The sequence below is a fragment of the Panthera uncia genome, chromosome X (assembly GCF_023721935.1).
Source record: "Panthera uncia isolate 11264 chromosome X, Puncia_PCG_1.0, whole genome shotgun sequence".
Taxonomy (NCBI): Eukaryota; Metazoa; Chordata; class Mammalia; order Carnivora; family Felidae; genus Panthera; species Panthera uncia.
In genome coordinates this window covers 5,072,103-5,099,413 of record NC_064817.1, presented here as the reverse complement: position 1 = coordinate 5,099,413, position 27,311 = coordinate 5,072,103, and the positions used below count along the sequence as shown (strand labels likewise).

The 27,311-nt window shown below is 42.1% G+C and overlaps 1 protein-coding gene across 1 annotated transcript in view; it reads left to right on the top strand.

Annotated features, from left to right (window-relative positions):
- ANOS1 (anosmin 1) overlaps positions 1–27,311 on the top strand; it is a 183,261-nt gene that overhangs the window by 98,187 nt on the left and 57,763 nt on the right. Inside the window, exon 3 of the mRNA XM_049643358.1 lies at positions 12,395–12,457. Coding sequence (XP_049499315.1) covers positions 12,395–12,457 — 63 coding nt within the window. The remainder of the gene's footprint in view (positions 1–12,394; positions 12,458–27,311) is intronic.

Sequence of the window (27,311 nt, the reverse complement as noted above, 5' to 3'; positions counted from 1 at the left end):
GTGTGTGTGTGTGTGTGTGTGTGTGTGTGTGTGTGTGTGTGTGTGTGAAAGCATACCGTATGTGCTACAAAATGCACAGTGCCCTAGTCTCAGATTTTTCCTTTTGATCCCACCTTCTGGCCACACACAAGAATAATACCACCCCACCCAAACATAGCTGTTGGAATTTTGGCAAAAAAAAAAAAGAAAAATGTGGCACTTTTAAAACAATTATTGGAACATGCTTGAGAGACAGGAATGAAAGGAAATTGTATTTTCTTCTTCAGTTAAAAGAAAAAAGGTAGGTATCAGGGAAACAGGAAAGAACTAAAATTCTTTTCATTGGTCCTTTAGATATGGAACAGAACCAGATTCACCGAGCACTTATTTTGTGTAGGTCTTTTAAAAGATTGTCTTTAGAAAATTTATTTCAACATGATCTTCTTTGGCAAAAACATTTGTACTCTTTTCTGTGTCGCAAACGTATGGTTCAGAGAGGCTAAAATAAAACTCTAATGGGGAGAAAACATGTAGCATGTGGTAGATGAGGAATTCTCCTCCAGATTAATCTGACTCTGAGGATCCATGGTCAGTCTCTTGTCCGCAGACCTGGCAGGAATGATCCACTTCTGTGCTCTTGTCTCTGAGACCTCTGAAGCTCAACCAGAAGAATTGCACTTATGGAGGACACCTTCATCTGATCACTTTCTCACTGTATTAGAAAACTCTCACTGGAACGGCTATTCTTGAACACTGTCTTGTACCCCTACATCCAAATTCTTACATTCTCTAAGCCGAACGTTGGAATTGAAGGACCCGTGTCCGATCATAGAGCCGTGGACCGAAATCCTGCTGACCAGCCATGGTGTCTACAAAGATATTTTAGTTTCTGAATCTGGAGGATGTAGGGTTGGGATAGATGACCAGCAGAGCTTCCTTGCCTCTCTAGAATTCTATGTTTCCATATTGTAGCCCCTGAAACATTCTCTGGGACCTTGGTCAGTTGATTATTTCCTGTTTGTCTTCCATCTTCAGCCATCCCTTCCTTCTCTTCACCAACATGGTCCAACATTTATATCTCCCTGAGTTCCAGTCTCCTGTTCACAAACAGAAAAAGGGGAGAGAAAAACATTTTTGCTGAAGTATTCAGTGTTGCCATTGTAGCTCTTGAATATCCCAACTCCCCAAAGTCTTGACACTCTAATCTTCATATTTTCTGTATTTCCATTTTCACGTGTAGAATGGACGTTTGCTTATAAACAAACACACCTTCCTTCTTTTCTTCCTTCCTTCCTCTTCCCCCTTCCTTCCTTCCTTCTTTCCTTCCTTCCTTCCTTTTACTTTCTCTTTCTTTCTCTTTCTCTTTCTCTTTCTCTTTCTCTTTCTCTTTCGCATTCCCTTTCCCTTTCCCTTTCCCTTTCCTTTGGTAGACTTAGAGAACTTGGAGGAAGTTTTTCCTGTGTGTGTAGTTCATAGATTTAGCAGACCTATCACCTAGTGTGACACTGTGGTAGATGAATTCTGGAAATATTTATGAAAGGAATGAACGAATGAATGAATGGTGTAAGAGGAAAAGCAGAGAAACTTATAAATGCCCATCGTTTCTTCAGCCTTTCTCCAAAACTCCATGTCCACAATTCCAGTAGCTTGTTGGGCATTCCTTTGTGTACATCCACTGGACACCTTGAACTCCTCACGTGAACCCCTCAATTGTTAAACACCTGCCCTACGTTTGTTTCTCCCACACCCTCCATCTGATGGACACCATGGCTTCCTTTCAGATGGAGGTTAGAAGTGTTGGGGTGTTTTCCTGTTCTCATGTCTCCCTCATGCCTGTCTCAAGGCAAACCTGTAACCCTGTCTGGAGCAGCCCTACATCGCCTTTCATGGGTTCACTCTCCTTTTCCTTGTATGCAGTGTTCTCTGCCATCCAGATGCCATATCAATGCTATAAATAGTGGACAGAAGCTTTGGAAGACATTGCAAAAACTGCTCTGCTTTCATTTGCTGCAAGACCTCACTTCTGTAATATAACACCTATTTCAGCTCTTTCAGGGCTCCTGGACCCAATTCCAGTGTGAGGGGTTGTCCCCCTCCCCCAGCACCAAGCAATCCCCAGACACCAGCAACATGTCTGAGAATTGATTCAACTCAATTCGGACATGACAGGGAGGCATCAGATCCCACAGATCCTATGAGACTGCCCAGCTTGCCTCCAGCTTCATTGGCCAATGCCAAATCCAGACTGGCGATAGATTGGAGATGCTCATGACTCCCTCTTTAGGGTCTGACTGATTTCCTAGAGCAGCTCACAGAACTCAGGGAAGCACTTACATTAACCAGTTTATTAAATATATGATACGGGGCGGGGGGGGCACCTGGGTGGCTCATTCGGTTAAGTGTCAGACCCTTGATCTCAGCTCAGGTCATGATCTCATGGTTTGGGAGATAGAGCCCTGGCTCTGTGCTGACAGCATGAAGCCAATTTAGGATCTCCTCTCTCTCTCTCTCTCTCTCTCTCTCTCTCTCTCATTCTGCCCCTCCCATGCACATGCTCTCTCTCTCTCAAAGTAAATAAATAAAACAAACAAAAAGATACAGGATATGAATCAACAGGCAGGTGAAGAGTTACATAGGGCAGGGTCCCCAACAAAGCAGCTTCTGTTTTTATGGAGCTTGGGGCCGAGCTCTATGGCACATGGAAGTGTTTGGCTTGCCCAAATGTGAAAGGTATCTGGAAAGGATTAAAAAAAAACCAGACCTCTTGTGTGTGTGTGTGTGTGTGTGGTTGTTTTTTTTTTTTTTTTTTAGGTTTATTTACTTATATATTCATTTTAAGTAATCTCGACACCAAACATGGCTTGGACTTAGGACCCTAACATCCAGATTTGTGTATTCTTACAACTGAGCCAGCCAGGTGCCCCAGTCCTATTTTGTTTTTATGAAGGCTCCATTACACAGCCATGATCAACTAAGTATTAGCTGATTCAGTCTCCAGCCCCTCTCCCCTCCCCAGAAGTCAGAAGGGGGGACTGAAACTTCCAATCTTCTGATCAAGTGATTGGTCCTCCTGTCAATCAGTCCCTGCCCTTTGGTGTGGTGGTGGGGGTGGGGGTTCCTAAAGTCATCTTCATTAATAACAAGACACCCGTTCACCTTTATGGCTTTGAAGCATTTGCAGGAACTGTGGACGAAGATTAAATATATCTGGCAAATATATTTTGGTCATCTGAAGGACCAAATATATATATATTTTATAAGTCGTTGTATTGCATCAATACTCAAGTTGTCTTAAACACAAAGTGAGGCATGCACCTGTCTGTTCTAGGAGAGTTAGTGGCTTCTCACTGAATCCCAAGGGCCATGCTGCTAGCCTTGTGTTTAGCCACGCCTTGTCCTCTGTTAGCTCTCCTGCACCATATCCCCCCACATCTATCATCCATGCCCCAGATCTGCTAAAATCGCTCAAGTCCTGCTCTTCCTTCTAAGTTAATTCATGAGTCCTCAATTCTATGAAATTCTCTCCAATTTTCCCATATGGAAATACATATCACTTCTTTAGTGTCTTCTGGCACATTCTTCTCTTGGTTATTTTATGCTTCATTGCTTTAGACTTATTTACATGCTTTTCTTCCATGCAAATTATATACTGCTTTAGGGGAGAATGGCTGACACATTTTCCTTCATCTTGGAGACTAGATGAATACATTGCATATAGGAAACACTAATCCTTGTTTTTGATTTAGCAGATGTTAATTTGACCGGGTTGGATTGTACAGAATGCTGACTGCTTTGTTTTAACCATGGGTTCTATTTATTTAATGTAATGTAATTATGGGTTTTGTTCCTTGATTATTGGACATGTGTGAAAATTTGAATTTTATACCAACCTTTTGTGCTTCAGAATTTATTGTAATTGCTAGTTAGGTAATATAACTTCCTTTGCTGGTAATGTATATAAGTTAATATAATTTCTTTTTACGAAAGTGTTTGGTTAAATGTAAGGTATGGAAATTTGTGCTAACCTGTCCAGATGGAGGTTCACCAAAGCAGTAGCAATAATTTCCCTCTCTGTTACTACTTTGGCTCGTGGGAGTTGGGTCCCTTCGTCTGTGGTATGAAATACTGAGTCTTATTGGTTATGATTTCATAAGTACCTTGGAATTTGTAACACCTAGGGCATTTTGGAGCTGAATCCTTTCCGAGATCATAGTGATTCCGTAATCTTACAGATTTGTGAAGTACTTTTCAGTTTCCAAATCCCTTTCACATACATTATCCTGTGAAGCACTTGTAGCAGGTGGAGTGAACAGCACAGTGTTCTGTAATGGAAGTAACATTCCTTTGAGTGTGCCAGAGCAGGGGTCCGGCTTCCAGTTCCGGAAGTTTCCACCACAGTCACTTCCTTTCTTTACTCAACCTCTCTAAACTGCAGTTTCCTCTCTGTAAAATCTACGAATAATAGTACCGCATTGTATGTACCTCCACAGATCTGTTGTGATGAGGTGCCACTAAACAATTTCAGAAGTGCTTTATCAATCGGTAAAGGGTTCTGGCGCTCTTTGACGTTCAGTAAAATTTCGGACAATAGGAACAACTGTACTCTCCTGGTGGAGTTAGCGCGTGGAGACCGAATATGTGATTTTCCCACAGCTGCAGGTTAGACACATGGCAGAGATGGGGCTCACACCCAGGCTTTCTGGGCCCCCGTTCTGCGCTGGCTGCATTTCCGTGGTGCACGGGATGTTCCTGAGAATCTGTTCTGGTGTTTGTGTGCTTGGTCCCACATGCCTTGCGAACGAGGCTTGTACACGGCCAGCAGAGACAGCCCTCCTGAAGAGTTTATAGTCAATTGGAGACAGTGTGACTTTAGTACAACTCATAGCCAACATGAAAAACTTAAAATGTGAGAGGTCTTGGGGAATGCTTGAGTTGCAGACGGGGAATCCATGTGTGCTGTGTATGTAGCAGTGGTCAAAAGCAGGTGGTTTGAAAGAGCTGTTGGTCAGAGTGGACAAGGACAGAACAGACTCTCTTTAAGGAAGAAATATAGTAACTCAGTGGAAGTTGAGGGGTCTTGCTTTTGGGGAACAGAAAAGAGACCAGCTTCATGGCAAAGCAAGTCATAGGAGGCTGAAGAAGTTGGTTAGGCAGGATTTGCTGGTTGACCAGATAGATGTTCTGTATGTAAAACTGTATATTTAGGGCTTAATTGGATAATTACTGTCTAATTTTGTCAGAGAACTCACATTATCAAAACCATGTCTTAGAAGGATGGATGTGACCAAAATATGTAGAATTGTGGCATAATTAGAGGTCAGAGTTCTGAGTTAACCTTTCCTCCTCTATCCTGGGCCACTTGTTTCTCAGGATCAACTGTTATTACGACTAATCCACTGCATTTCGGTTGCCTTTTTTTTTTTTTTTTAAAGAAATTTCTCAACCTCAGCACTATTGAATTTGGAGCTAATTTTTTTTTATCACTTTGTGGGGGGTGGTGAGGTGGGTACTATCCTGTGTGTTGTATGATATTTAAGCAGCATCCCTGGCCTCTGCTTGCTGGAAGGAATTGTTACTTGTTCTCACTTGTTACAAACAAAACCATCTACGTATATCACTAAACATTCCCTGGAAGGGCAAAATTACTCCCATTTCAAAACCACTTAGAGCAATTAAAATAATGTATCTAATATTTTATGCTGTAAGTAAATAGCAATAAAATTACCTACACAGCACTGTGCAATACATTTAGAAGTCGTAAAGGTTTACATAGAGTAAGTATCCTGGCATCTCTGAAGTTTCGCATGCTGGGCAGCTCTGGCCGAGAACTAGAAGGCAGTGAATAGCACTGTGTCCTAGTCATTGGGCGAGATCTCCACTTTACGATTCTTTTTAATCGTAACTTATTCCTCCTTCACTCTCACTCATTATCTGCTTGGTCTCTGGGCATCTTTGAGTGTCCCAGCTCCAGGAACTGCTTATGAAAACATTTTAACTCATCAATAAGTTTGCTTAACAGATGTTTATTGAGCTGGTACTATACATGAAGAATCTTGTAGTAAATGTCACAAGGTTTCAGTGCTCAGTGCTTACATTTTAGTAGAATATCGTATGTACAGGTTTTGTATTACTCTATGTCAAAATATAAATGTAATACAGAATTATCACCTAAGGAAGTGATATTGTAACTGTGTCTTTCTACATGAAGTGAAAAATAATTGATGCCTAAATTCCAGATGATGATCTATGTGATTAGCTCTGTCAGCTGATTGTTTAAAAATTTTCTCTGAATTTTGAAGTTTTTCTTTCCTTGCGTGAAGCAGTTACGTGGGAAGGAATAATTTCATAGAGTTGATCATCCTAAGGTGTGAAAGCTTAAAACACTTGCTAAAATAGTAACTTGTTGTTGTTGTTGTTTCTTTGTCATTTGATCAGGGCACTTACCGTTGTCATATGTAGTAAATTCCAAAGCAATCGGCTGCTTGTAGTAACCTTTTTCTCATGGAAATGAGATTTCAGTCTGCCTTCTTTGACAAACCTTTTTTTTGTTTTGTTTTGTTTTGTTTTTAATCTGGAGAAACAGGATGCTTTTTCTTGTTTGAAGTGTGCGAGAAATGGTTGGGCTTTTGTTCTCCCCCTCTCTGGCTTTTATTGCAATCATTCTACCTGGCTAAGAGCACTCTAAAGAAATAGAGCTTTGGCAGACCTATCCTGCAAAGATTTACTCTGATTTCTATATCCAGGCTTTTCTTGTCAGATAGCTTTCACAGAGGATTATTAAAAGAAAATGTTGGTTGGCATGAATAACATTTCGTGATATATCTTTAGACACTGATGACTACTGGTTATTGGAAATAAGGCAAAGCCTGCAATTAAAATAGAACTTTAAATGAATTGCACATACTGATGCTGCACTTGGCAGATAGATTTCAGATTAACAAGAAGACAAGTGCGTTATGTATTGCTTCCATTAGCATTTCACAAGTAGGCCTGTGTTTGGAAATGATATTTCTTTCGTATAAGGTATTTGTTCCACAGTCTGTCAGGAATTGGATTATGTGGAATTGTGGAGGTTTCAAAGGATTGAAACTTAAAAACACTTTTTTTTAATGTTTGTTTATTTTTGAGAGTGAGAGAGACAGAGTATGAGTGGGGGGAGGGGGCAGAGAGAGGGAGGGAGACACAGAATCTGAAACAGACCCTAGGCTCCCAGCTAGCTGTCAGCACAGAGCCCGACGCGGGGCTTGAACCCATGAACTGTGAGATCATGACCTGAGCCGAAGTCGGACACTCAACCGCCCGAGCCACCCAGGCACCCCGAGGATTGAAACTTTTTAATGCACTGATGTCTGTAGTTGTGACAATGCAGCTAGGCACGTATGTAGTATCGTGTTTTCACAATTTACATGTTTGGTAATGATCCAAAGCTAGAATGACGTAATTTTGAGACATCGTTAGCCACATTGCATCGAGCAGTTTTACGTGGAACGAATGTTCTATGTTTCCTGAATGAAGTGACAAAGACTTCATTTGTAAGTATAGCTGAACTTGTCTCTCTGAAAAATCCCTAGACCTTATGGAGTGGTCCTCAAACATGATGGGGCATGTCTTCAACTGAACAACATCTCAAGGTATCCTCAAGAGTGCCATTTATTATCCCCAAATGGTCTTGAGAAGGAAATAGGTCTAGATATACTTAGTAAATGACTACTAAACTTTGTGGCTAGGAATCAATGCCTAAAAACATACAGAGAGCTCTGAGGATAAGGAAGTGGACTTACCTTCAGGAAACAAGACTGACTCTTTAAGGAACTCGTAAAATATGTCGGGTAGACAAGTTTTTAAATTCATTGCCGTTAGAAACCGGTGTTCTTTTAGAACCGTTACATTGGCAAAACCTGTGATTTGCTCTAATATGCTTGGGAGGGGTGAACACCAGTGAACTGGGGACAAATTCGTGCAGGCCTTAGAGAAGTATCATGAAAGAGCTCAAGTTTTAAAAAATAAAATACGGGCGTTTGTGGGGCTTAGTCCGTTGAGTGTCTGACTTTTGATTTCGGTTCAGGTCATGATCCCAGGGCCGTGGGATGGAGCCTCATGTCAGACTCTGTGTGTGGAGCCTGCTTGGGACTGTTTCTGTCTCCCTCTCTCTCTGCCCCACCCCCCCATGCTTGCAGGGTCTGTCTCTCTAAAGTAAATAAAAAATTAGGGGCGCCTGGGTGGCTCAGTTGCTTAAGCGACCAACTTCGGCCCAGGTCATGATCTTGCAGTTTGTGAGTTCGAGCCCCACGTTGGGCTCTGTGCTGACAGCTCAGAGCCTGGAGCCTACTTCAGATTCTGTGTCTCCCCCTCTCTCTACCCCTCCCCTGCTCACACTCTGTGTCTCTCTGTCTCTTAATAATAAATAAACATTAAAAAAATAAAGTAAAAAAAATTAAGATTGAGATAACTGGAAAATGAATTGTTCCTATGCAACACTAAAGAATATAAAATATAAAATATTCTTACAAGAAATAGGTTTTTCTTAAAAAATAAAACAAGAGACATTGTGAACTCTTTTTTTCCATCGAATCCTGTAGCCGTTCTTTTTGCTCCCCTAGCTTTATTGAGATTTGATTCACAGAGTTGTAGAAGTTTAAGTTGTACAATGTGCTGATCTTTTTTTTAACTTTTTTTAACGTTTATTTATTATTATTATTTAAAAAAAATTTTTTTTTAACGTTTATTTATTTTTGAGACAGAGAGAGACAGAGCATGAATGGGGGAGGGGCAGAGAGAGTGGGAGACAAAGAATCAGAAGCAGGCTCCAGGCTCTGAGCCATCAGCCCAGAGCCCGATGCAGGGCTCGAACTCACAGACCGTGAGATCGTGACCTGAGCTGAAGTCGGACGCTTAACCGACTGAGCCACCCAGGCGCCCCTAACGTTTATTTATTATTGAGTGACAGAGAGACACAGAGCGTGAGCAGGGGAGGGGTAGAGAGGGGGATACATAGAATTTGAAGTAGGCTCCAGGCTCTGAGCTGTCAGCACAGAGCCCAATGCGGGGCTCGAACTCACAAACTGCGAGATCATGACCTGGGCCGAAGTTGGACGCTCAACCAACTGAGCTACCCAGGCGCCCCACGATGTGCTGATTTGATACAGGTATCTCTTGAGAAAGGTGTACCACAATAAGGCAGTTCTTTTTAAAGTTTAGTAAACTTCAGAATTTCCCGGGAGAATTTGTTACAAGGGATTTCTGGGTCCCCATCCCAGAGATTCTGACTCTAAGCCTAGGGGCAGAGGCTGTGAATTTGCATTTCTGATGAACTACAAGATGAAGTTCATGTTATCAGCCAGTGATGACAGTTTGAGCACTTTTATCATGACAGATTGATAGTTGACACATGGACAGCACTTTGTTTTCATATGTATATATATTTTTTGATGAAAAGAAAAAGACAATGGATACCTGAAAATTAAGTGTCACCATAGAGTCTTACGGTCTAACTTTATTTATTTATGTATGTATGTATGTATGTATGTATGTATGTATGTTTATTTTTGATAGAGAGTGACAGAGAGCAAGTGGGTGAGAGGCAGGGAGAGACGGGGACAGAGGATCTGTGGAGGCTGTGTGTGGTCAGCACCGAGCTCGATGTGGGGCTCAAACTCATGAACCCTGAGATCATGACCTGTGCCTAAATCAAGAGGCGGACACTTATCGGACTGAACCACCCAGGTGCTGCCAAACTAGATCTTTATTTTAAAAACAGAGGGGGAGGTGACTACCAAGGACAGTGAAAAAACACTTTCAGTATGTATCCTGATTTCTAGAGTATGCATATCTGGAATTTAACTGAGAATTTTTACCTTAATTGAAATCTTTGTCAATAATGAAATAATGATCATAGATAAAATAATAAGGACCTTATGGGTGCCAGGGTATTTAGATGACTGACATTTATTTTATTTTATTTTATTTTTAATTTTTTAATGTTTATTTATTTATTTTTAATAATTTTGTTTTATTTATTTTTTTTAACGTTTATTTATTTTTGAGACAGAGAGAGACAGAGCATGAACGGGGGAGGGGCAGAGAGAGAGGGAGACACAGAATCGGAAGCAGGCTCCAGGCTCCAAGCCATCAGCCCAGAGCCCGACGTGGGGCTCAAATTCACAGACCGCGAGATCGAGACCTGAGTCGAAGTTGGATGTTTAACCAACTGAGCCACCCAGGCGCCCCTTAATGTTTATTTTTGAAGGAGAGAGAGACAGTGTGAGCAGGGGAGGAGCAGAGAGAGAGAGAGAGAGACAGAATCGGAAGCAGGCTCCAGGCTCTGAGCTGTCAGCACAGAGGCCGACGTGGGGGCTCAAACTCACAGACCACAAGATCGAAACCTGAGTTGAAGTCGGCCGTTTAACCAACTGAGCCACCCAGGCGCCCCTTAATGTTTATTTTTGAAGGAGAGAGAGAGAATGTGAGCGGGGGAGGAGCAGAGAGAGAGAGAGACAGAATCGGAAGCAGGTTCCAGGCTCTGAGCTGTCAGCACAGAGGCTGACGTGGGGCTCGAACTCACAGACCGTGAGATCATGACCTGAGCCAAAGTCGGATGCTCAACCGACTGAGCCAACCAGGCACCCCTAGATGACTGACATTTAGCTACATGACTGTTAATTTTTTTGAGAGTTAGAGAACACGTGTGAACCTGTGAGCCAGTGGAAGGGCAGAGGGACAGGGAGAGACAGAGTATCCCAAGCAGGCGCAATGCCCAGCACAGAGCCCACTGCGGGGCTTAATCTCTAGCCCCTGAGATCGTGACCTGAGCCGAAATCAAGAGTCAGACACTCGACTAACTAAGCCACCTAGGCTGTTAATTTTTACTAATTAAAACTTGCTTTAAAACATAAAGTTGAGAATCAAATCTCCACTGTATTAATGTAACATTTTAATTTCAACCATGAGGACTGGGTGTTATTTCTTATGTATTACTATATGTTATATAGAGTGTATATAGTACTATATATTATTTATAGTACTGTATTTTATGTGGTATATGTAGTGTATATATAGTGCTGCAGTATTCATAAATGTGTGTGTGTGTGTGTATGTGAGTATAGATAGATAGATCCATGGTATAGTATATATAAGGTATATAGTATACATGTAATATATATAGTACTATAACTTATATATTATACTAGTGTTATATATAGTAGTAAACTATATTATACATGTATATATACTTTATCCCATAATCTTTATTGTTACTTATATAAATATGTATACATTTCATATATAATATATACTATTATACGTGCTGTACATTATTATTAATATTTATTATGATGGCTGTTATTGAACAATGGAGCCTAGCCATCACCTCTGATGTGTTTAAATATATATATGGTAACAGATTTTATACATATATTCAGGCTTTATTCTGTATTCTGAATAGTTTTTTAATATTTTTAGGTTGAATTTATATATTCTTTATATTTATTTCATAAGTCTTTATGTTACAGTGTATTAAATGCATTTTGGCAGAGTAATTACACTGGATACGTGTTCATACTGGTGGACCCATTGAGCTGAAGGCATTAGTTAACAAGTACCTATTACATATATTTAACACACTGAAACTTCACCCAGTCACCTGCGGAAGAATATATAGAAATAGAGAAAAAAGGGGCGCCTGGGTGGCTCGGTCGGTTAAGTGTCCGACTTCGGCTCAGGTCATGATCTCCCAGTCCGTGAGTTTGAGCCCCGCGTCGGGCTCTGTGCTGACAGCTCGGAGCCTGGAGCCTATTTCGGATTCTGTGTCTCCCTCTCTCTCTGCCCCTCCCCTGTTCATGCTCTGTCTCTCTCTGTCTCAAAAATAAATAAACATTAAAAAAAATTTTTTTTTAAAGAAATAGAGAAAACAGGCCCATGTTGCCGGTTGAAAACAAGTCCATGGTAGAGTTTATGAAAAAACAAAATTCATCTGTGACAACAACCTGTAGAAAACATTTCTTCTGTCCTTTTTTTAAAGACTTCGTTTTTAAGGGATGTCTCCATCCAACGTGGGACTCAGACTCACAGCCCCGAGATCAAGAGCTGTGTGCCCCACTGACCAAGCCAGACAGGAGCCCCTAGAGAACCTTTCTTACTGAATGCAAATACTTGTCATCTAAATAGTGTTCTGCCTGGTGGTGGGCACCACTACCTTCCCTACATGGCACCTGCAGACGGGGCAACTTTTCTCCGGTTGTGTTGGTTCCTGTTCTGTAGGGATGGCCCTGCTCATACAACGTTGATGCGATCCACCGGGGAGCTGGCTTTGCTAACAAAGCAGATGAGCAGACACGGAAAAGTGAGGCACATGGGGTTTCTTCCTTTGGCCTTGTTCCTGTCCATTTGTTTATTGACTCTTCTTGTTGCTCTCTCCCAGTGTCTGGAGCCGTGCAAGGACACCTGGGACCTACAGAAGGAGCAGTGCCACAGCCTCTGCGAGGTAAGACCGCGCCCGTGTCCATCAGGGGAACCGTAGCACGCGGTGTAAATCTCCACAGGGATCACTGGTATGGAAGGGCACCCGCCTTCTTCTGCAGGTTGGGGAGATCAGTTTACTTCGGCAATGTGTGTGTGTGTTTCTGTGTGTGTTTCCGTGTGCGTGTGTCTGTGTGTGTGTGTTTCTGTGTGTGTGTGTGTGTGTGTGTGTGTGTGTGTATGTTCACGTAAAAAAGAAAAACATTATTGAGCTTTCTTAAAACCTAGCGACCCCCTGCTTCCATTATTGGTTAATCAGACACACAAGAATAGCTTTTACTACATATGCTTCGAGACTAGAACCTTTTTAAAAGAATTTTTTTTCAAATGTTTATTTTGAGAGAGACAGAGACAGAATGGAAGCAGGGGAGGGGCAGAGAGAGAGGGAGACACAACATCTGAAGCAGGCTCCAGGCTTTGAATTGTCAACACGGAGCCCAATGTGGGGCTCTAACCCATGAACTGTAAGATCATGACCTGAGCTGAAGTCAGACGCTTAACTGACTGAGCCCCCCAGGCGCCCCAGGAGACTAGAACCTTCTTAAAGGTATAAACTAAGGCTGCCCTCATGGGCTATTCTGCAAGTAACTGTCAGCATGATGTTGAAGTTTACCTGCTGGTGGGAGAAGACACCCATTTTATATGTAGTGTGGTGCTCAACATTTCCACATCATTGTTCACCCCCTATCCTGGGCGGAAGGCTTAGCTACTTTTAACTGTATGGGAGGTGTCTTACTTGCCCTGTGCTCTCAGGTAGGTCATGAAGGGTGTTATTGTCCTGGAAATTTCCTGTCTAAACTCATCGGTCATGCTCCAGAGGGGACAGCTGCTCTACTGGGCTGTCTCCTTCAGAGCAAACCAGGGGTCTGACCCAGCCTAGGATGTGCTCAGACACAGCCAGGAGAAAGGGGAGTCGGGCTGAGTGCATGGTGACCTCTTGAAGAAAGGAGAATGGGGGAAGTCCACAAGGCCTGTGCAGAGCAGTGGTTGGGGCGTCTACTGTGGCAATCCAAGCAGCTCTGTAGGGAGCTGTGGGGAGCCAACCAGAAGACACGCCCCACGGCATCAGAGTGACATGGTGTTACCGGGCTTCTCTGAACGGAACTGGAGGCTGATAGGGAGCTCTTCTGAGCTCCTCCAGAGAGACCTAGCGGTCCAGCCTTCCCCCGCGTGAGGTGTTCGTGTGGTCCCATTGCCTGTGTGTCCCCTTGGATGGCGTGCAGATTCTATTCTGAGAATATGAATGTGGAGTTGGGCTAATAAGAGCTCCATCAGTTTTATGGGGGATAAAGTATCTCCACAGTCCCCTGATATCCTTGGCCTTCCCAGTAAACGTGGAGATAAGAGAAGGCCCATAGCAAGTCCATGAGAGTCATGTGTGGAAGCACTGGGAGGCTGGGGCTCATCAAGTCGGATGGCTCCCCAACTCTAGGTAGAAAGACCAAGTCTGACACTTTTCCCTGTGTCCAGGTGCAGCTGGGGCTGGGCATGTCTCGGACAACTATGAAGGGTGGTGGTGTAATTGGGTTCTCCCAGGAGAGCGTTCGGCATTGTTTGGGAAAAGCGGAATGGAAGTTTCTCAATTACGAACATGATCAATATGAGGTCTTCCTAATCTCGCTTTGGTTTTGCTCCAAAAGTCGTACTCCGCATTTTGTGACTGCTTGGAATATTGGCGGTTTGCAAACTCTTACGGACCGACGTCTGTGTTGCCAGAAGCACTTCAGACCCGAGGATTGCTGTCAACGAAGTCTTTGGAAGCATTTTGTAATCGCAAACATGAAAATGCCTGAATAATACATACAATTGGCAGATACGCAAAGTTTTTTTAGCCAATTGCTCTGTAAGGACACTCACAGCGAAGCTAATGATGTAGTGTTACATCGGATGGAAGAAGAAGCTTCATATGTCTTTGTCACCAGCCCTTTTCTGGATGGTGGGGATGCTCCAGAGTAGCGTAAATCATGGTTTCTGTCCTCCATCAAGGGAGCTGACATATTACCCATCCGTTTTCCCAAAACATTTTGGCTTCTTCAGGGATTCAGGCCAGACTTCTCCGGAAAACATATGCTGACCTGGCATTCAATTTAATGTATCTCTTATTAGTTATCTACTGGTACCTAACAAATTACCCCCAAGCTTAGTGGCTTAAAACAACACCCATTTATTATCTCACAGTTTCTGTGGGTCAGGAGTTTGGACACGACTCAAATGCATTCTTTGCCTCCGGGCCCCCACAAAGGCTGTAACCACGGTGTTCGCCGCATTCCATTCTTGTGTGGGGTCTCGACCGCTTCTGCTAACACTCTGCTAACAGGCTCATTGCACTTGTTGGCAGAATCCATTTCCTTATGGTTAGAGGACTGAGGTCCCGTTTTCTCAATGGCTGTTGGCCGGGGTCCACTCTTAGCACTTGCAAGTAGCCTACAGGTCCCTCACGTGTGCCCCCCCGCCCCAGGCAGGTCACAACATGGCTGTTCTCCAGCAGGAGAAGCCTGATCTCCAGTCTGCTGAAACCAAGTCTCATATAACACAGCATATTCTCAGGAGTGACATCCATTCTACTTTTCTGTATTCTACTGGTTAGAAGCGAGTCAGCAGCCCTTCACCCCCAAACACACACACACACACACACACACACACACACACATCAGGAGAGGTTGTGACTCTGTGGGGCTCACTCTAAGGTGTATCTACTCCAAGAAGCAAATAAACTGAAATGGTTCAGGCCCCTCGAAGCATAGAACAGAGCAGAGTCATCAGGAATAAAACAAAGGTCATGAGCTGAGGCAGTGTCTTGTATGTTCCCTAACACACACACCTACTTATATTTTGTATTTTGTGCTTTGCATAAACCATACATCCACAGGAGTTAAAATATGCTGTTGTAGGATCTTGGGGAACAAGATGTAGCACGCTATTTGCTTCATAAACACATTACCCCCTACTATCCGTGACTCTGGGTTGACACTGTTACTTCCGATATCCGAGAAGGAAGATAGAACTGAAGGTCATCTGAAACCTCTGTCCCTGGAAGCTCCCAGTGTGACAGCACGCTTCTGTAATGACCGTTCCCTCTGAAGCAATCATGAGGCCTTCTGAACCAAATGCAGTTTGTTAAAATGGGACTCCTGTACAAATGGTGATTCCTAGTCTGGCAGGAGAGGTTAATTGAAACTCAAGAGGCTGGAAAGATAGGGACCGGTTAATGTGAGCCCTCTGTGGGTGTGCCTCATCCCACAGTCAAATAACTCGAGCCTCGCTGTTCGATTTCAGTTCCGTTGGTCACTTGTACAGCTCTGTATATGTTTCCTTTCTCTTTTGCAGTATGGCTGACTGTTATGTTGAGGTAGACTGAATCTTGACGGACTGACCCCTGTTGTGGCATTTTGGAGGCTACTCATTCACTGAGGCAGACCTCAATACTCACTCACTCACTGAGGCACACCTGACACAATGCTGCCTTCCTCTCGGTTATCAGCGACTTACTAAGAGTGCATACAGGCTCCCTGTTTTCATGACCTAAACTTTCCTAAATGTTGAGACCCAAAAGGACTCTAGATTCTTCTACAGGTGGAACAGCTAAACTGTTAGATATGTTTGACCCACTGTGTTTATTTGTAAGACAATCTCAGCTTTATTTGTCTTCTAAGGCACAGGTTTGCAAACCATGGTCCCCGGAGCAAAACTGGGCTGCCTCCCGTTTTTATAAGGAAAGTATTATAGGAGCGTGGCCACACCGGGTTGTGTATAGACTGTCTGGGGCAGCTCCCGTGTTACGGCAGGAGAGCTGAGTGGTCCATGAAGCCGGGGCTATTTCCTGTGTGGCCCTTGACAGAAAAAGGTTTCAAACTCCTGCCTCAAGAAAAAAGAGCAGCGGTCCTAACTATATCACAAAACCTGCCCAACTATTCAGAATGTTGTTACTTCCTAATCTGTGTCACCAGCACCCTTTTCTAAACAAAGCATGATTGTTTTTTGTGTTTTAGTCCTAAAATAAATTTTCCTACCTGGAAGAGACTTTTGAAGGCATGTTAATACACCTAGAATTGGTTTGTGGCTTCTTCACATCCTGATCTCTTGAACTTCTCATTTGATTTTCTATACAATTCTACTTTTTGGGCTTCTGTCAGAGTTAAAAATGCTTTTATTTAAATGAAGAGGTTAAGGGCGCCTGGGTGGCGCAGTCGGTTAAGCGTCCGACTTCAGCCAGGTCACGATCTCGCGGTCCGTGAGTTCGAGCCCCGCGTCAGGCTCTGGGCTGATGGCTCGGAGCCTGGAGCCTGTTTCCGATTCTGTGTCTCCCTCTCTCTCTGCCCCTCCCCCGTTCATGCTCTGTCTCTCTCTGTCCCAAAAATAAATAAAAACGTTGAAAAAAAAAATTAAAAAAAAAAAAAAATAAATAAATGAAGAGGTTAAATGTGTTAGAGCAAGCATCTTTTAGGATTCCTTCTATGGATCACATGGGATAATTTTCCCTGTGTCATTTTTTGGAGCATGTTGGGTCATGACAGATACATAGAAAGGTCCTGCTGCATTGTTTTAGTTTATTAATTATCACCTCTATCTTATTATTTTTCAAACTTTAAAAAATAATTTTAAACCATTTTTCTTCCTGATCATAAAATGCACATTTCTTCACATTTAAATGTTTCTTTCTTACAATTGTAGGAGTCTAAATTATTAAGGATTCTTTTTCTTTCATAATGGCACAAAATAATTATGTCCATTACAATTGATGTTGTCTGAGCTTTGGTGAAGCGTGACACATGGTAGTTTGAGTGACCTCCTTGCTGGAGAACACGCTTCTCATCTTTAAATCTGACGTTTGTGATTTCACATCCTGGTATGAACTCACTGGGACCTCAACACTGGCAGTTTGAAGTGTGCATTAGGGTCACAGAGAATTGAGGCCTAATCTGCATCAGTGATATGCCAGTGAGAGAGGGATCCAGGGTTTGTAGTAAAGCTGTTCTCGGACCAACCTGGATTCTGATAGATCCAGTTCTCGTCAGTGTGAAAATAGGTATAGGAAGGAGGTTTGCCCTCAACCAGAGATAGGATTGTTGGTTCATTTCTTTGTGTGTTTTGCCTTTCAGAATGTTTTCCAAGCTTATTATATTTGATTTTCATAACCATTCTTGGAAGTTGTGTCTGAATTTTACCAGGTGAACTTGATGGTCCACAGAACTGATGCACAAGGAGGAAAATGGTTTTATTTGCCCAAGATTGATTCCATGTTTAGTCGGTAGAGGAACAAGATCTGGAATCCAGGTGGTGGTCCATCTCTGGTCCATTGTGCTCTGCCCCCAGCACCTGCTCCTGACTCTGCTGTATTCCAGCGAACAGAGTAGAGGATAAAGTTGTCCTTCCCCCACCAGGAAATAAAGTAGAGCCTGTCTCTCATGGAAAGTTGTTGGCCCCACCATCTGTCGCTTGAACACGCTTAAACCAGAAGGGAGTTTTGATGATGCGAAATCCTAGTGAAGTAAGGGTACGTCAAGGAACAGGGGGAAGAACAAGGCCCCTTACTACTTTGGGTGCACTGAGCCATGGAATGTTCCAATACTACTGAAAACACATGTCAGAAACTAAAGCTGTGAAGATTCATCACGCTCCTACAGAGGGTCTCTTGCACTCAAACATGTTACCCTTCCAATGCTCCAAAACCCAGCTGTGCGTCTTAAAATCTCGGGTGCAGGGTAAATGCATGCATTCGGGAACGGAAGCAGTGCCTTCTCCTGTTCTGGAACATCTGTGCAAGAGTTAGGGCTACTGAAGGATGCTGATGAATGGTGGACAAGAACATGGTATCGTATGCCAAGGTGTGTGTGTTCTCAGGATACGATAATGAGCTCAGCTACGTTGGTGGGTGTCAGTGTGGGATTTGTGGAAGTTTTCTTCTGAAAGCTTCACTGTCCTTAGTGAAATCTGCTGCGTGGCCGGGAGTGGTAGGTGAGAGAGGCAGTGGAGGCTGGGGTAACCAGTGAATAGCACATGTTCACAAAGTGCTAATTTTTCTTACCTTATAAATAGTAAAATTTTATTTTTAGGAATGATAAACGTTTACCTCTTATTTTTACACATGATAAACATTTACCTTTCAAGGTGATACTTATATTTCTGGACTGTGATCTCTGGGCAGTGGGGAAAGTGCAGACTCTGTCCCAATTTCTTTTCACCTTAGGAATCGCAGGTGTCCTGGGACCGAAACATGGCCAGGCATGCTTATGGTGTTTTGCAGTTCTTGTGAGGCTGCCTCTACCAGTCCTCTCTCTTTTTTTTTAATTCTTCAAAAAAATTATTAACATTTATTAATTTTTGAGAGATAGCATGAGCAGGGGAGCGGCAGAGAGAGAGGGAGACACAGAATCCAAAGCAGACTCCAGGCTCTGAGCTGTCAGCACAGAGCCCAATACAGGGCTGGAACTCACAAACTGTGAAATCACGACCTGAACCAAAGTCAGACACTCAAGCAACTGAGCCACCCAGGTGTCCCGGACCTCTTTTATTTTTAATGGTTATTTATTTTTGAGAGATAGCAACCAGCAGGGGAGGGGCAGACAGAGAGGGAGAGAGAAGATCCCAAGCAGGTTCTGAGCTGTCAGCACAGGGCCTGACATGGGCCTCAAACCCATGAACTGTGAGATCATGACCTGAGCAGAAGTTGGATGTTCACCTGACTGAGCCACCCAGGAGTCCCTACCAGTCCTCTTATAACAGAAGCTATCCTCATTATGTCACATTTTATAGTCCTGCAAAATGAGAAAATCAATAATATTGAGTGACTTTTTAGGGTTTTTCAGTAGTTTATTCGCTTGATGGGACATATTCTCCATGGAATGTAGGCTGTTTCACCCCCAGTTAAAAAAAATTGAAATGAAAAAAATTTTCATTGAATTTTTATTTTTATTTGTTTATTTATTTGAGAGAGAGAAGGAGACAGAGTATGCATGCACATTGCAGGAAGAGCAGAAGCGGGGGTGGGGGGTGGGGGGAGAATCTTAAGCAGATTCCACACTCAGCACACAGCCCTGAGCCACTCAGGCGCTCAGTTTTCATTGAATTTTTTTTTAACATTATTTATATTGAGACAGAGTGCAGCTGGGGAAGGGGCAGAGAGAGGGAGAGAGAGAATGTGAGGCAGGCTCTGTGCTGTCAGCACAGAGCCCAACACGGGGTTCAAATTCACAAACCACGTGATCATGGCCAGAGCCAAAATCAAGAGCTGTTGGATGGACATTCAACCAACTAAGCCACGCAGGCACCCAGTTTTCACTGAATTTTTGTATGACGCTGGGGAATACAGAATTATATGCGGTTCGCTTGGAGGAGAATTGATGAGTTTTGAAATTTTACAAGAAGAATTGATGAGTTTTGAAATTTTACAAGAAGTGGGAGACTGGCAATTATTCTGAGTGATTTAAAGACCTAGCTCACCTGGAAAGAGGGACAAGGCAGGTGGGAAGCGTTAAGGGCATATAGCATGGAAACTGCAAGAGCATCAAATTTGAGTAAAAAATAAAAGATGCATGTAAAACATTTAACCAGGGTCTGAACATGAGAAACACTGAATAAAGATTAGCCATTTTTACTCCGAAGGGGTGGGCACGGTTAATACTTGTGAATTCCGCGATAGGTCAGTAAGGTACAGACTTAAAAGGGATTTTGTCATCATGAGGTGACTAGAACCCTGTCAGAGGGTTTCTGTGGAGTGGTGGTTGTCCATCCATAGAACTCTGGGTTGTAGAATAAAAAGTACAGGAGGAAATGTCGACCAAATCCACACAACTGTCTGTGTCCATTTGTTAAGAGTGTCTGTGTGGGAGGAGGGGAGGGGAGGGGCTGTGGCCAGGAACCTTCAGTTTAAGGATGTGATTTTTGTGTACCTTTCCTTTGGGAAGATTTGAATACATTCGTATGCTGGGGGAAACGAGTCTTCTCAGGGGTGTGAGGTTGCAGGTGCTCTGGGTAAAAAGCCCAGGGTTCTGGAATGAGAAACCAGGAAGGACGTGGAGAGACACTCACATCCGCAGATGCCTCCTGCAGCTTCTAGAATGGCCCAGAATGGCGCCTTTCACACTCCCTTGTGCACACAGATCACCTGGGCATCTTTTAGATGTGCTAGTTCTGATTCGGGAGGTGCATGCTGTGGGCACCCAGAGTCTGCATTTCCATTAGGCGGCACTGAGCTGAGCCCGTGGAAGCAGGGGCTTTTCCTACGCAGGAGAATGCGCGTGTCCCGCTTGGATACTGGGATGCCCTGTCAAGGGCTTGCTCGGAGTTGTGCGCTGATTGTCTGAAGTCTTTTGTGTTTTCTTCTGTGATATTCTGTAGACAGAGCAGATGCGAATTGCTGATAAGGACTGAAAAGAAACCAACAAAAAATGGTTTTTAACAGGGGAAACCCCTACTTTTTTATCTCTCAAAATGCGGAATTTTAGTTGCTTGTTTGTTTCCATCCTCACATGAAAGGTATAGGTATAGAATTCCAGGTTAACACTTTTTTAAATTAGTAGTTTAAAAATATCTCTTGGGGCGCCTGGGTGGCTCAGTCAGTTAAGCGACCGACTTCGGCTCAGGTCATGATCTCACGGTTAGTGAGTTTGAGGCCTGCGCTGGGCTCTGTGCTGATGGCTCAGAGCCTGGAGCCTGCTTCAGATTCTATGTGTCCCTCTCTCTATGCCCCTCCCTCTGCTTACAGTGTGCCTCTCTCTCTCTCTCAAAAATAAATAAACAGTAAAAAAAAATTTTTTTAAATCTCTTCATTTTCTTCCCAAGAGGAAGTTGAGGTAAACCTAAGATGACCATAATTTGACAAATGGGACACGTACTCATTGGAAGTGACTTCCCTAATGCATGTTTCTGATGTTCTCCTAATTTATATTATTCATGGTCAGGGTCTTTAACTTGCCTGGGAACCAAATTAATTGTAATCCCATCTAATAAATTAGGATGCATGATTGAGTTTCCAGGCAAATTATAATTGCATTTCCAAACATAAATTAGAAACATTTGAATTGAGACTACTTTTCCCTATTTTATGCATACTTAGTATTTATGTTCCTTCTCTGAAAGATGCAACTAGAGATTTTTTTTAACAGTGTAATGTTTTTATGGTTTTGTGGAAATTATATATGCACATTAAAAACTTAATGTAACAACTACACAGGAGGGTAAAACCAAAGCATTACTCCAAATTCTACCATCCAGAATATCCATGGTTATCTGTGCAAAAGAGTTACCACAGCAAACCTAAGACCACTCTCTTAGGAATTCCTAATTAGGGTCACCTGGGTGGCTCAGTCGGTTAAGCGCCTGACTTCAGCTCAGGTTACGATCTCAGGGTCTGTGGGTTTGAGCCCTGCATCAGGCTGTGTGCTGACAGCTCAGAGCCTGGGGCCTGCTTCAGATTCTGTGTCTCCCTCTCTCTCTCTGCCCCTCTCCCACTCACCTCTGTCTCTCTCTCTCTCTCTCAAAAATAAATGAACATTAAAAAAAAAAAAAGAAATTCCTAATTAAAAGTTTGGCTCTTGGCTGGCATGTGGGAACTCAGGTTTGGGGTGGGTTCCCCACATTCCCTAACTGTAAGAGGGGCTCACTGTCCCTAAACTATTAGTACAACAGTATGGTTGTGATGGCCACCAGTTTCCCAAGGGCTGTCTGGGTATTTGGGCCGCAGCCTGGTGACCAGCCTTGTCAAAAATCTGGGCTCTGAGTGTCTCCTTAATGTCTCTGGTGACGGCATTTCACATGTGTTACCTGGTTTCCTGGGGACTTCATGCTACGCATATTATCCCTGTTCTTGATTTTACTATAATAAATCATAGCCCAGAGTAGGACTATATGCTGAGCCCTATGAGTCTCCCTAGTGAATTAGCAAACCTGGGGTGGTCTGGGGGACCCCAATACATTACCATCAAGCGAACATCTTATTTGGTATCTCAATGCTTGATAGTTTTTTTAATAATAATGCTTGAAGTTTAATACTGTTTGAGCTTAACAGAAGAAAAAGGAATCTTCAAATTTGGGAGAGAAAATGATTATGAAAAGTATTATGAGATCAAAAGCATTATTTAAAAAATTTTATATTGGGGCGCCTGGGTGGCTCAGTCGGTTAAGCGTCCGACTTCGGCTCAGGTCACGATCTCACGGTATGTGAGTTCGAGCCCCGCGTCAGGCTCTGTGCTGACTGCTCAGAGCCTGGAGCCTGTTTCAGATTCTGTGTCTCCCTCTCTCTCTGACCCTCCCCCGTTCATGCTCTGTCTCTCTCTGTCTCGAAAATAAATAAACGTTAAAAAAAAAATTTTAAAAATAAAAAATTTTATATTTGTTTTATTATATACTGATGCCCTAAAATTAAGTTCCACGCAAGTTACTTATATGTTCTTCACACCAGTCTTTGTGCCTCCCAATTTTTCTAACGTTATTATTTCCTAATTGTTAGTTTTATTACATTGAATATTCTTCCTTCACCATAATTCCTGGTTTATTTAATTTTAGTTATATATTTATGTGGATGATAAAGTGATCAAGACTTTTACACCTATTTCTTTACACTTGGCTTCTAAATTTGATCGTATCTTGGGGTGCCCGGCTGGCTCAGTCGGTAGAGAATGTGACTCTTGATCTCAGGGGTTGTGAGTTCGAGCCCCACACTGGCTGTAGAGATTACTTAAAAATAAAATCTTTTATGGGATGCTTGGATGGCTCAGGGGGTTAAGCATCTGACTTTGGCTCAGGTCATAATCTCACGGTTCATGAGTCAAGCCCAGTGTCGGGTTCTGTGCTGACAGCTCAGAGCCTGGAGCCTGATTCGGATTCTGTGTGTCCCTCTCTCTCTGCTCCTCTCCCACTAGTTCTCTCTCTCTCTCTCTCTCTCTCAAAAATAAATAAAAACATTAAAAAATAAAGTCTTTTAAAAATGTGATATCTTTTATTTCTAAAAAGGAGTCCATAGATAGCCATTTTCTTTGAAATTGTTCACAACAAACTTTGCCTACCACTGTACATGAAGTCCAAATTGGATTGCACACGCTCCTCTCACATAATATATAAGTATCTGCATTATTTTCTTTGAGTACTGAGTATTGTACTAGCTCATTTATTCTTGTTTCCTGCTTATCTGTAGAATGGCTGAATTTGGCATTGCATCGATTTGTAACAAAGCCTCACGGGTGCTATGTTCTCTGAGTTTTTTCTTTGAGAATGTTTCTGTCACATGTACGTTTGAATAACAGCTTAGCTGATTTTATGTGTGTGTGTATATATATATATGTATATGTATAGTTTATTTTCTTACTATTATGCGAACATTGCCATATTAGCTTCACACATTAAATTTTGTAGGGAGAAATTGACATGGGGGAAAACCATATTTTCTCCATCTTGATCAATTTGCCCTTTTTACCTGGATGCCTGAAAAATTACATTTTTATACTTTTTTTCTTCCACATTTTCATTTAAATTCTAGCTAAGTAGCATACAGTGCAGTATTGGTTTCAGGAGTAGAATTCAGTGATTCATCGCTTACATACAACACTCAGTGCTCATCCCAACAAGTGTGTCCTCCTTAATATCCGTCACCCATCTAGCCGATCCCCCCACCCCACCCACCAGCATCCCTCAGTTTGTTCTGTATTGTTAAAAGTCTCTTATGGTTTGCTTCTCTCTCTCTCTGTTTCTGTTTCCATTCCCATATATTCCTGTTTTGTTTCCTAAATTCCACATGTGAATAAAATCACATGGTGTTTGTCTTTGTCTGACAGACTTATTTCTCTTTGCATAACACACTGTAGCTCCATCCACATCATTGCAAGTGTCAAGATTTTATTCTTTTTGATGGCTAAGTAATATTCCAGTGTGTGTGTGTGTGTGTGTGTGTGTGTGTGTGTATCAATATGACATCTTTTTTATTCATTCATCAGTCAATGGACACTTGGGCTCTTTCCATAGTTTGGCTATTGTTGATAATGCCACAAAATTATATTTTTCTCCTTGAAGTTCAATAGCACAAACTGTGTCTAAGTGTTGCTGATTTTTATCAATATTCCTGGATAAAATTCCTTGTCTTTTGATTTGCATATATATAATTTACATATATACGTGTATATCTATGATTTCCACATATACTTGTTTATCAGAACCTATTTAGAATGTGTTCCCTCTGTGCCTTGACATTTTAAGAGTGTTAGAAGCTCCCAGGTGATCCTCCTAGGAAAGCAAGTTGAGAGCCACTGTCTTTGCTGCCTTCTTAGTTTCCCCTGAGATATGGGATGGTCTGTAGGAAAACACTGTTGCAAGAGTGGCCCACACTCTTACTTGTTTTGTGATTTCAGATAAATTATAATCTCTCTGAGTTTCTGTCTCCTCATGTGTAAAATGGAGATCATAATGGTTATGGGGACTGGGGAAGAATAAGTGAGATGAGCAAGCAAAGCCCCTGGGGGACGGATTCTGCCATCAACGTTGCATGTGTGTATTGGCTGAAGCAGGAAAAAACAAACCCACCCAAGCCCTGGCTTTTCTCAAAGACTGCTATATTTGATACATGACACAGTTCTGTTGAGTTGAATTAAATACCAAGTCCGATGTTCTCTCCATATCTGAGGCCTCATATTTACGTGATTTCTAACATATTAAGATAATTTACTGAATTTGATGTTTTTATGTTCATCATTCCATGATTACTACACAGATTATTTGATTGTACAGTACCTTGCATTTTATACCAAACAAAACAAAGATAATAGTATCTTCCACAAAAGCATCCAAGAACTGGTAACCTAATATTTATTGTTAGTATTTCATTGTATTTTTATCATTTGCCAGGTAAGTTGAGCTTATTAGAATATTGCCCAGATAAGGCACTAAAATACATATTTTAGTTTTTAAGCAGAGAGATGGGACGTAGGAGAGATTTATAAGAAATTTATAAGAATCAACAATATATAATATTCCATAAAATATTAAGGATTTTCACCTAATCCATTGCACCAAGGGTATTTTCATTGACTATAAAGTTTGTCTTATTTGACTGCATGATGACACCAGTAGATACTAACTACTCTAGAAAAATACATGATCTTTGAAGAGTATTCTGTTCTTAGTTTTGTGTCGGGTAAGGGCAGAAAAAAGAATGAACAAAAATTAATGAGCATAGTAACCATGATTTTCCCCAATTTTAAATTAGAGCCAATGACTTGGCAAAAGATGTATGATTTGTATGATTTGCAAAATTATTCACGTTTGTAGTTTTAAATTTTTTTGGTTTACTTATTTTGAAGGAGAGAAAGGGAGTGAGTGAGCACACAGCAGGGGAAGGGCAGAGAGACAGGAAGACAATCCCAAACAGGCTTCGTGCCATGGTGCCATCAGCATACAGCCCAATGCAGAGCTCGAACTCACAAATCATGAGATCATGACCTGAGCCGAGATCAAGAGTCGGACGCAACTGTGCCACCCAGGCACCCCTCATATTAATAGTTTTTTAAGGAGTTGGAATTACATTAATCTTACAGTGAACAGTTTGTGTTAGTAGCTGGTACAATTTTATAAACAAGTATAACATTTAGCACATCCATCCGTGTTTCCACACATGTTTTCGTTTCCTATGAAGCTGATGGCCATTGTACTCATCATGATGGGGGTAACTTACACCTTCCCTAAATTTTTCACATCTCTTGACGAGTCTCCCAGTAATTAACTCGTAATATCACAAGAAATAGTAGGTGCTTATTGGTCAGGAGTATCTTTACTGACACTGAGTGACCTGTGTTCACAGGATTTACAACTGGCCGTTAGTGGCCCAATTTACACATTTTCTTTATGTCTAGAATACTAATATTCACACATCATTTTCACTGACTTGCACTCATTTTTGTCTTTATTCCATTCAACTAGTGCATTCTCAATAAGCTATGTTTAAAGGCCTAGTGACAGACCTGCATACAGAGACCATATATTCTCCAATTTACATTCAGACCACTAATAGTTTTTCAACCTAATCCAAGATAATTATCCAAGATAATTGATAGAGAACATTAAAATCTGCCTTTAATAAACAATGGAACCATTGAATCCAAGTCATCTGTAAGATAGTTGTACCAAATCCATGTATTTGTAAGACGAACCCCCAAACTTAGACTTTTTTCTTTCTTATAAGTGCCAACAGGGCAACGTCCCCCCACACAGATTTCAGAACTTAATCTGGCAGTAGCATGTTGGAAACTTGTGATGGTCACACTGTGGAGAAGCAGAGCCAACTTTCTGTCTGTGGCTCTTAAAACATTTTTGTCGGAATAACAGAAGAATTTGGAAATGTTAAACAGTAAACTTGTAGCATGGGAAAAGAAAAGAGACACCAATTACTCCACTGCTATTGAGTACCCATTGGGGTGCATAATAGGGCTTCGTCCTTTGTATGCACCGTCTCATGTAATATTCACAACGTTATTTGTATTACTTCAGGCTCATGTACCCGTCGAGAAAGCTCCAGGGCAAGGATGAACTTTTTTTGTTCACACATTTGTTTCCACGGTTCTCCAAACACTCACATGCACACAAAAAAAAATCACAGTTTTGAATCCATACCAAGAAGGAGAAATATTGAATAAATGTACAGAACGCCTCTCACATCAACCGGAAGATCTAAATGAGTCTGCTAATTATCATTGTTCCTGTTACATGACATTCACTGGGAACAAATGTTTCGGACCTGGGAAGGCCACTGTTTTTGTTTATTTGTTTTTAATTCTGCCCCATTTGCTCCATCAGTAAATTGTTACGATGAGGAGATACTGTCTCTGACCGGGAAGTCT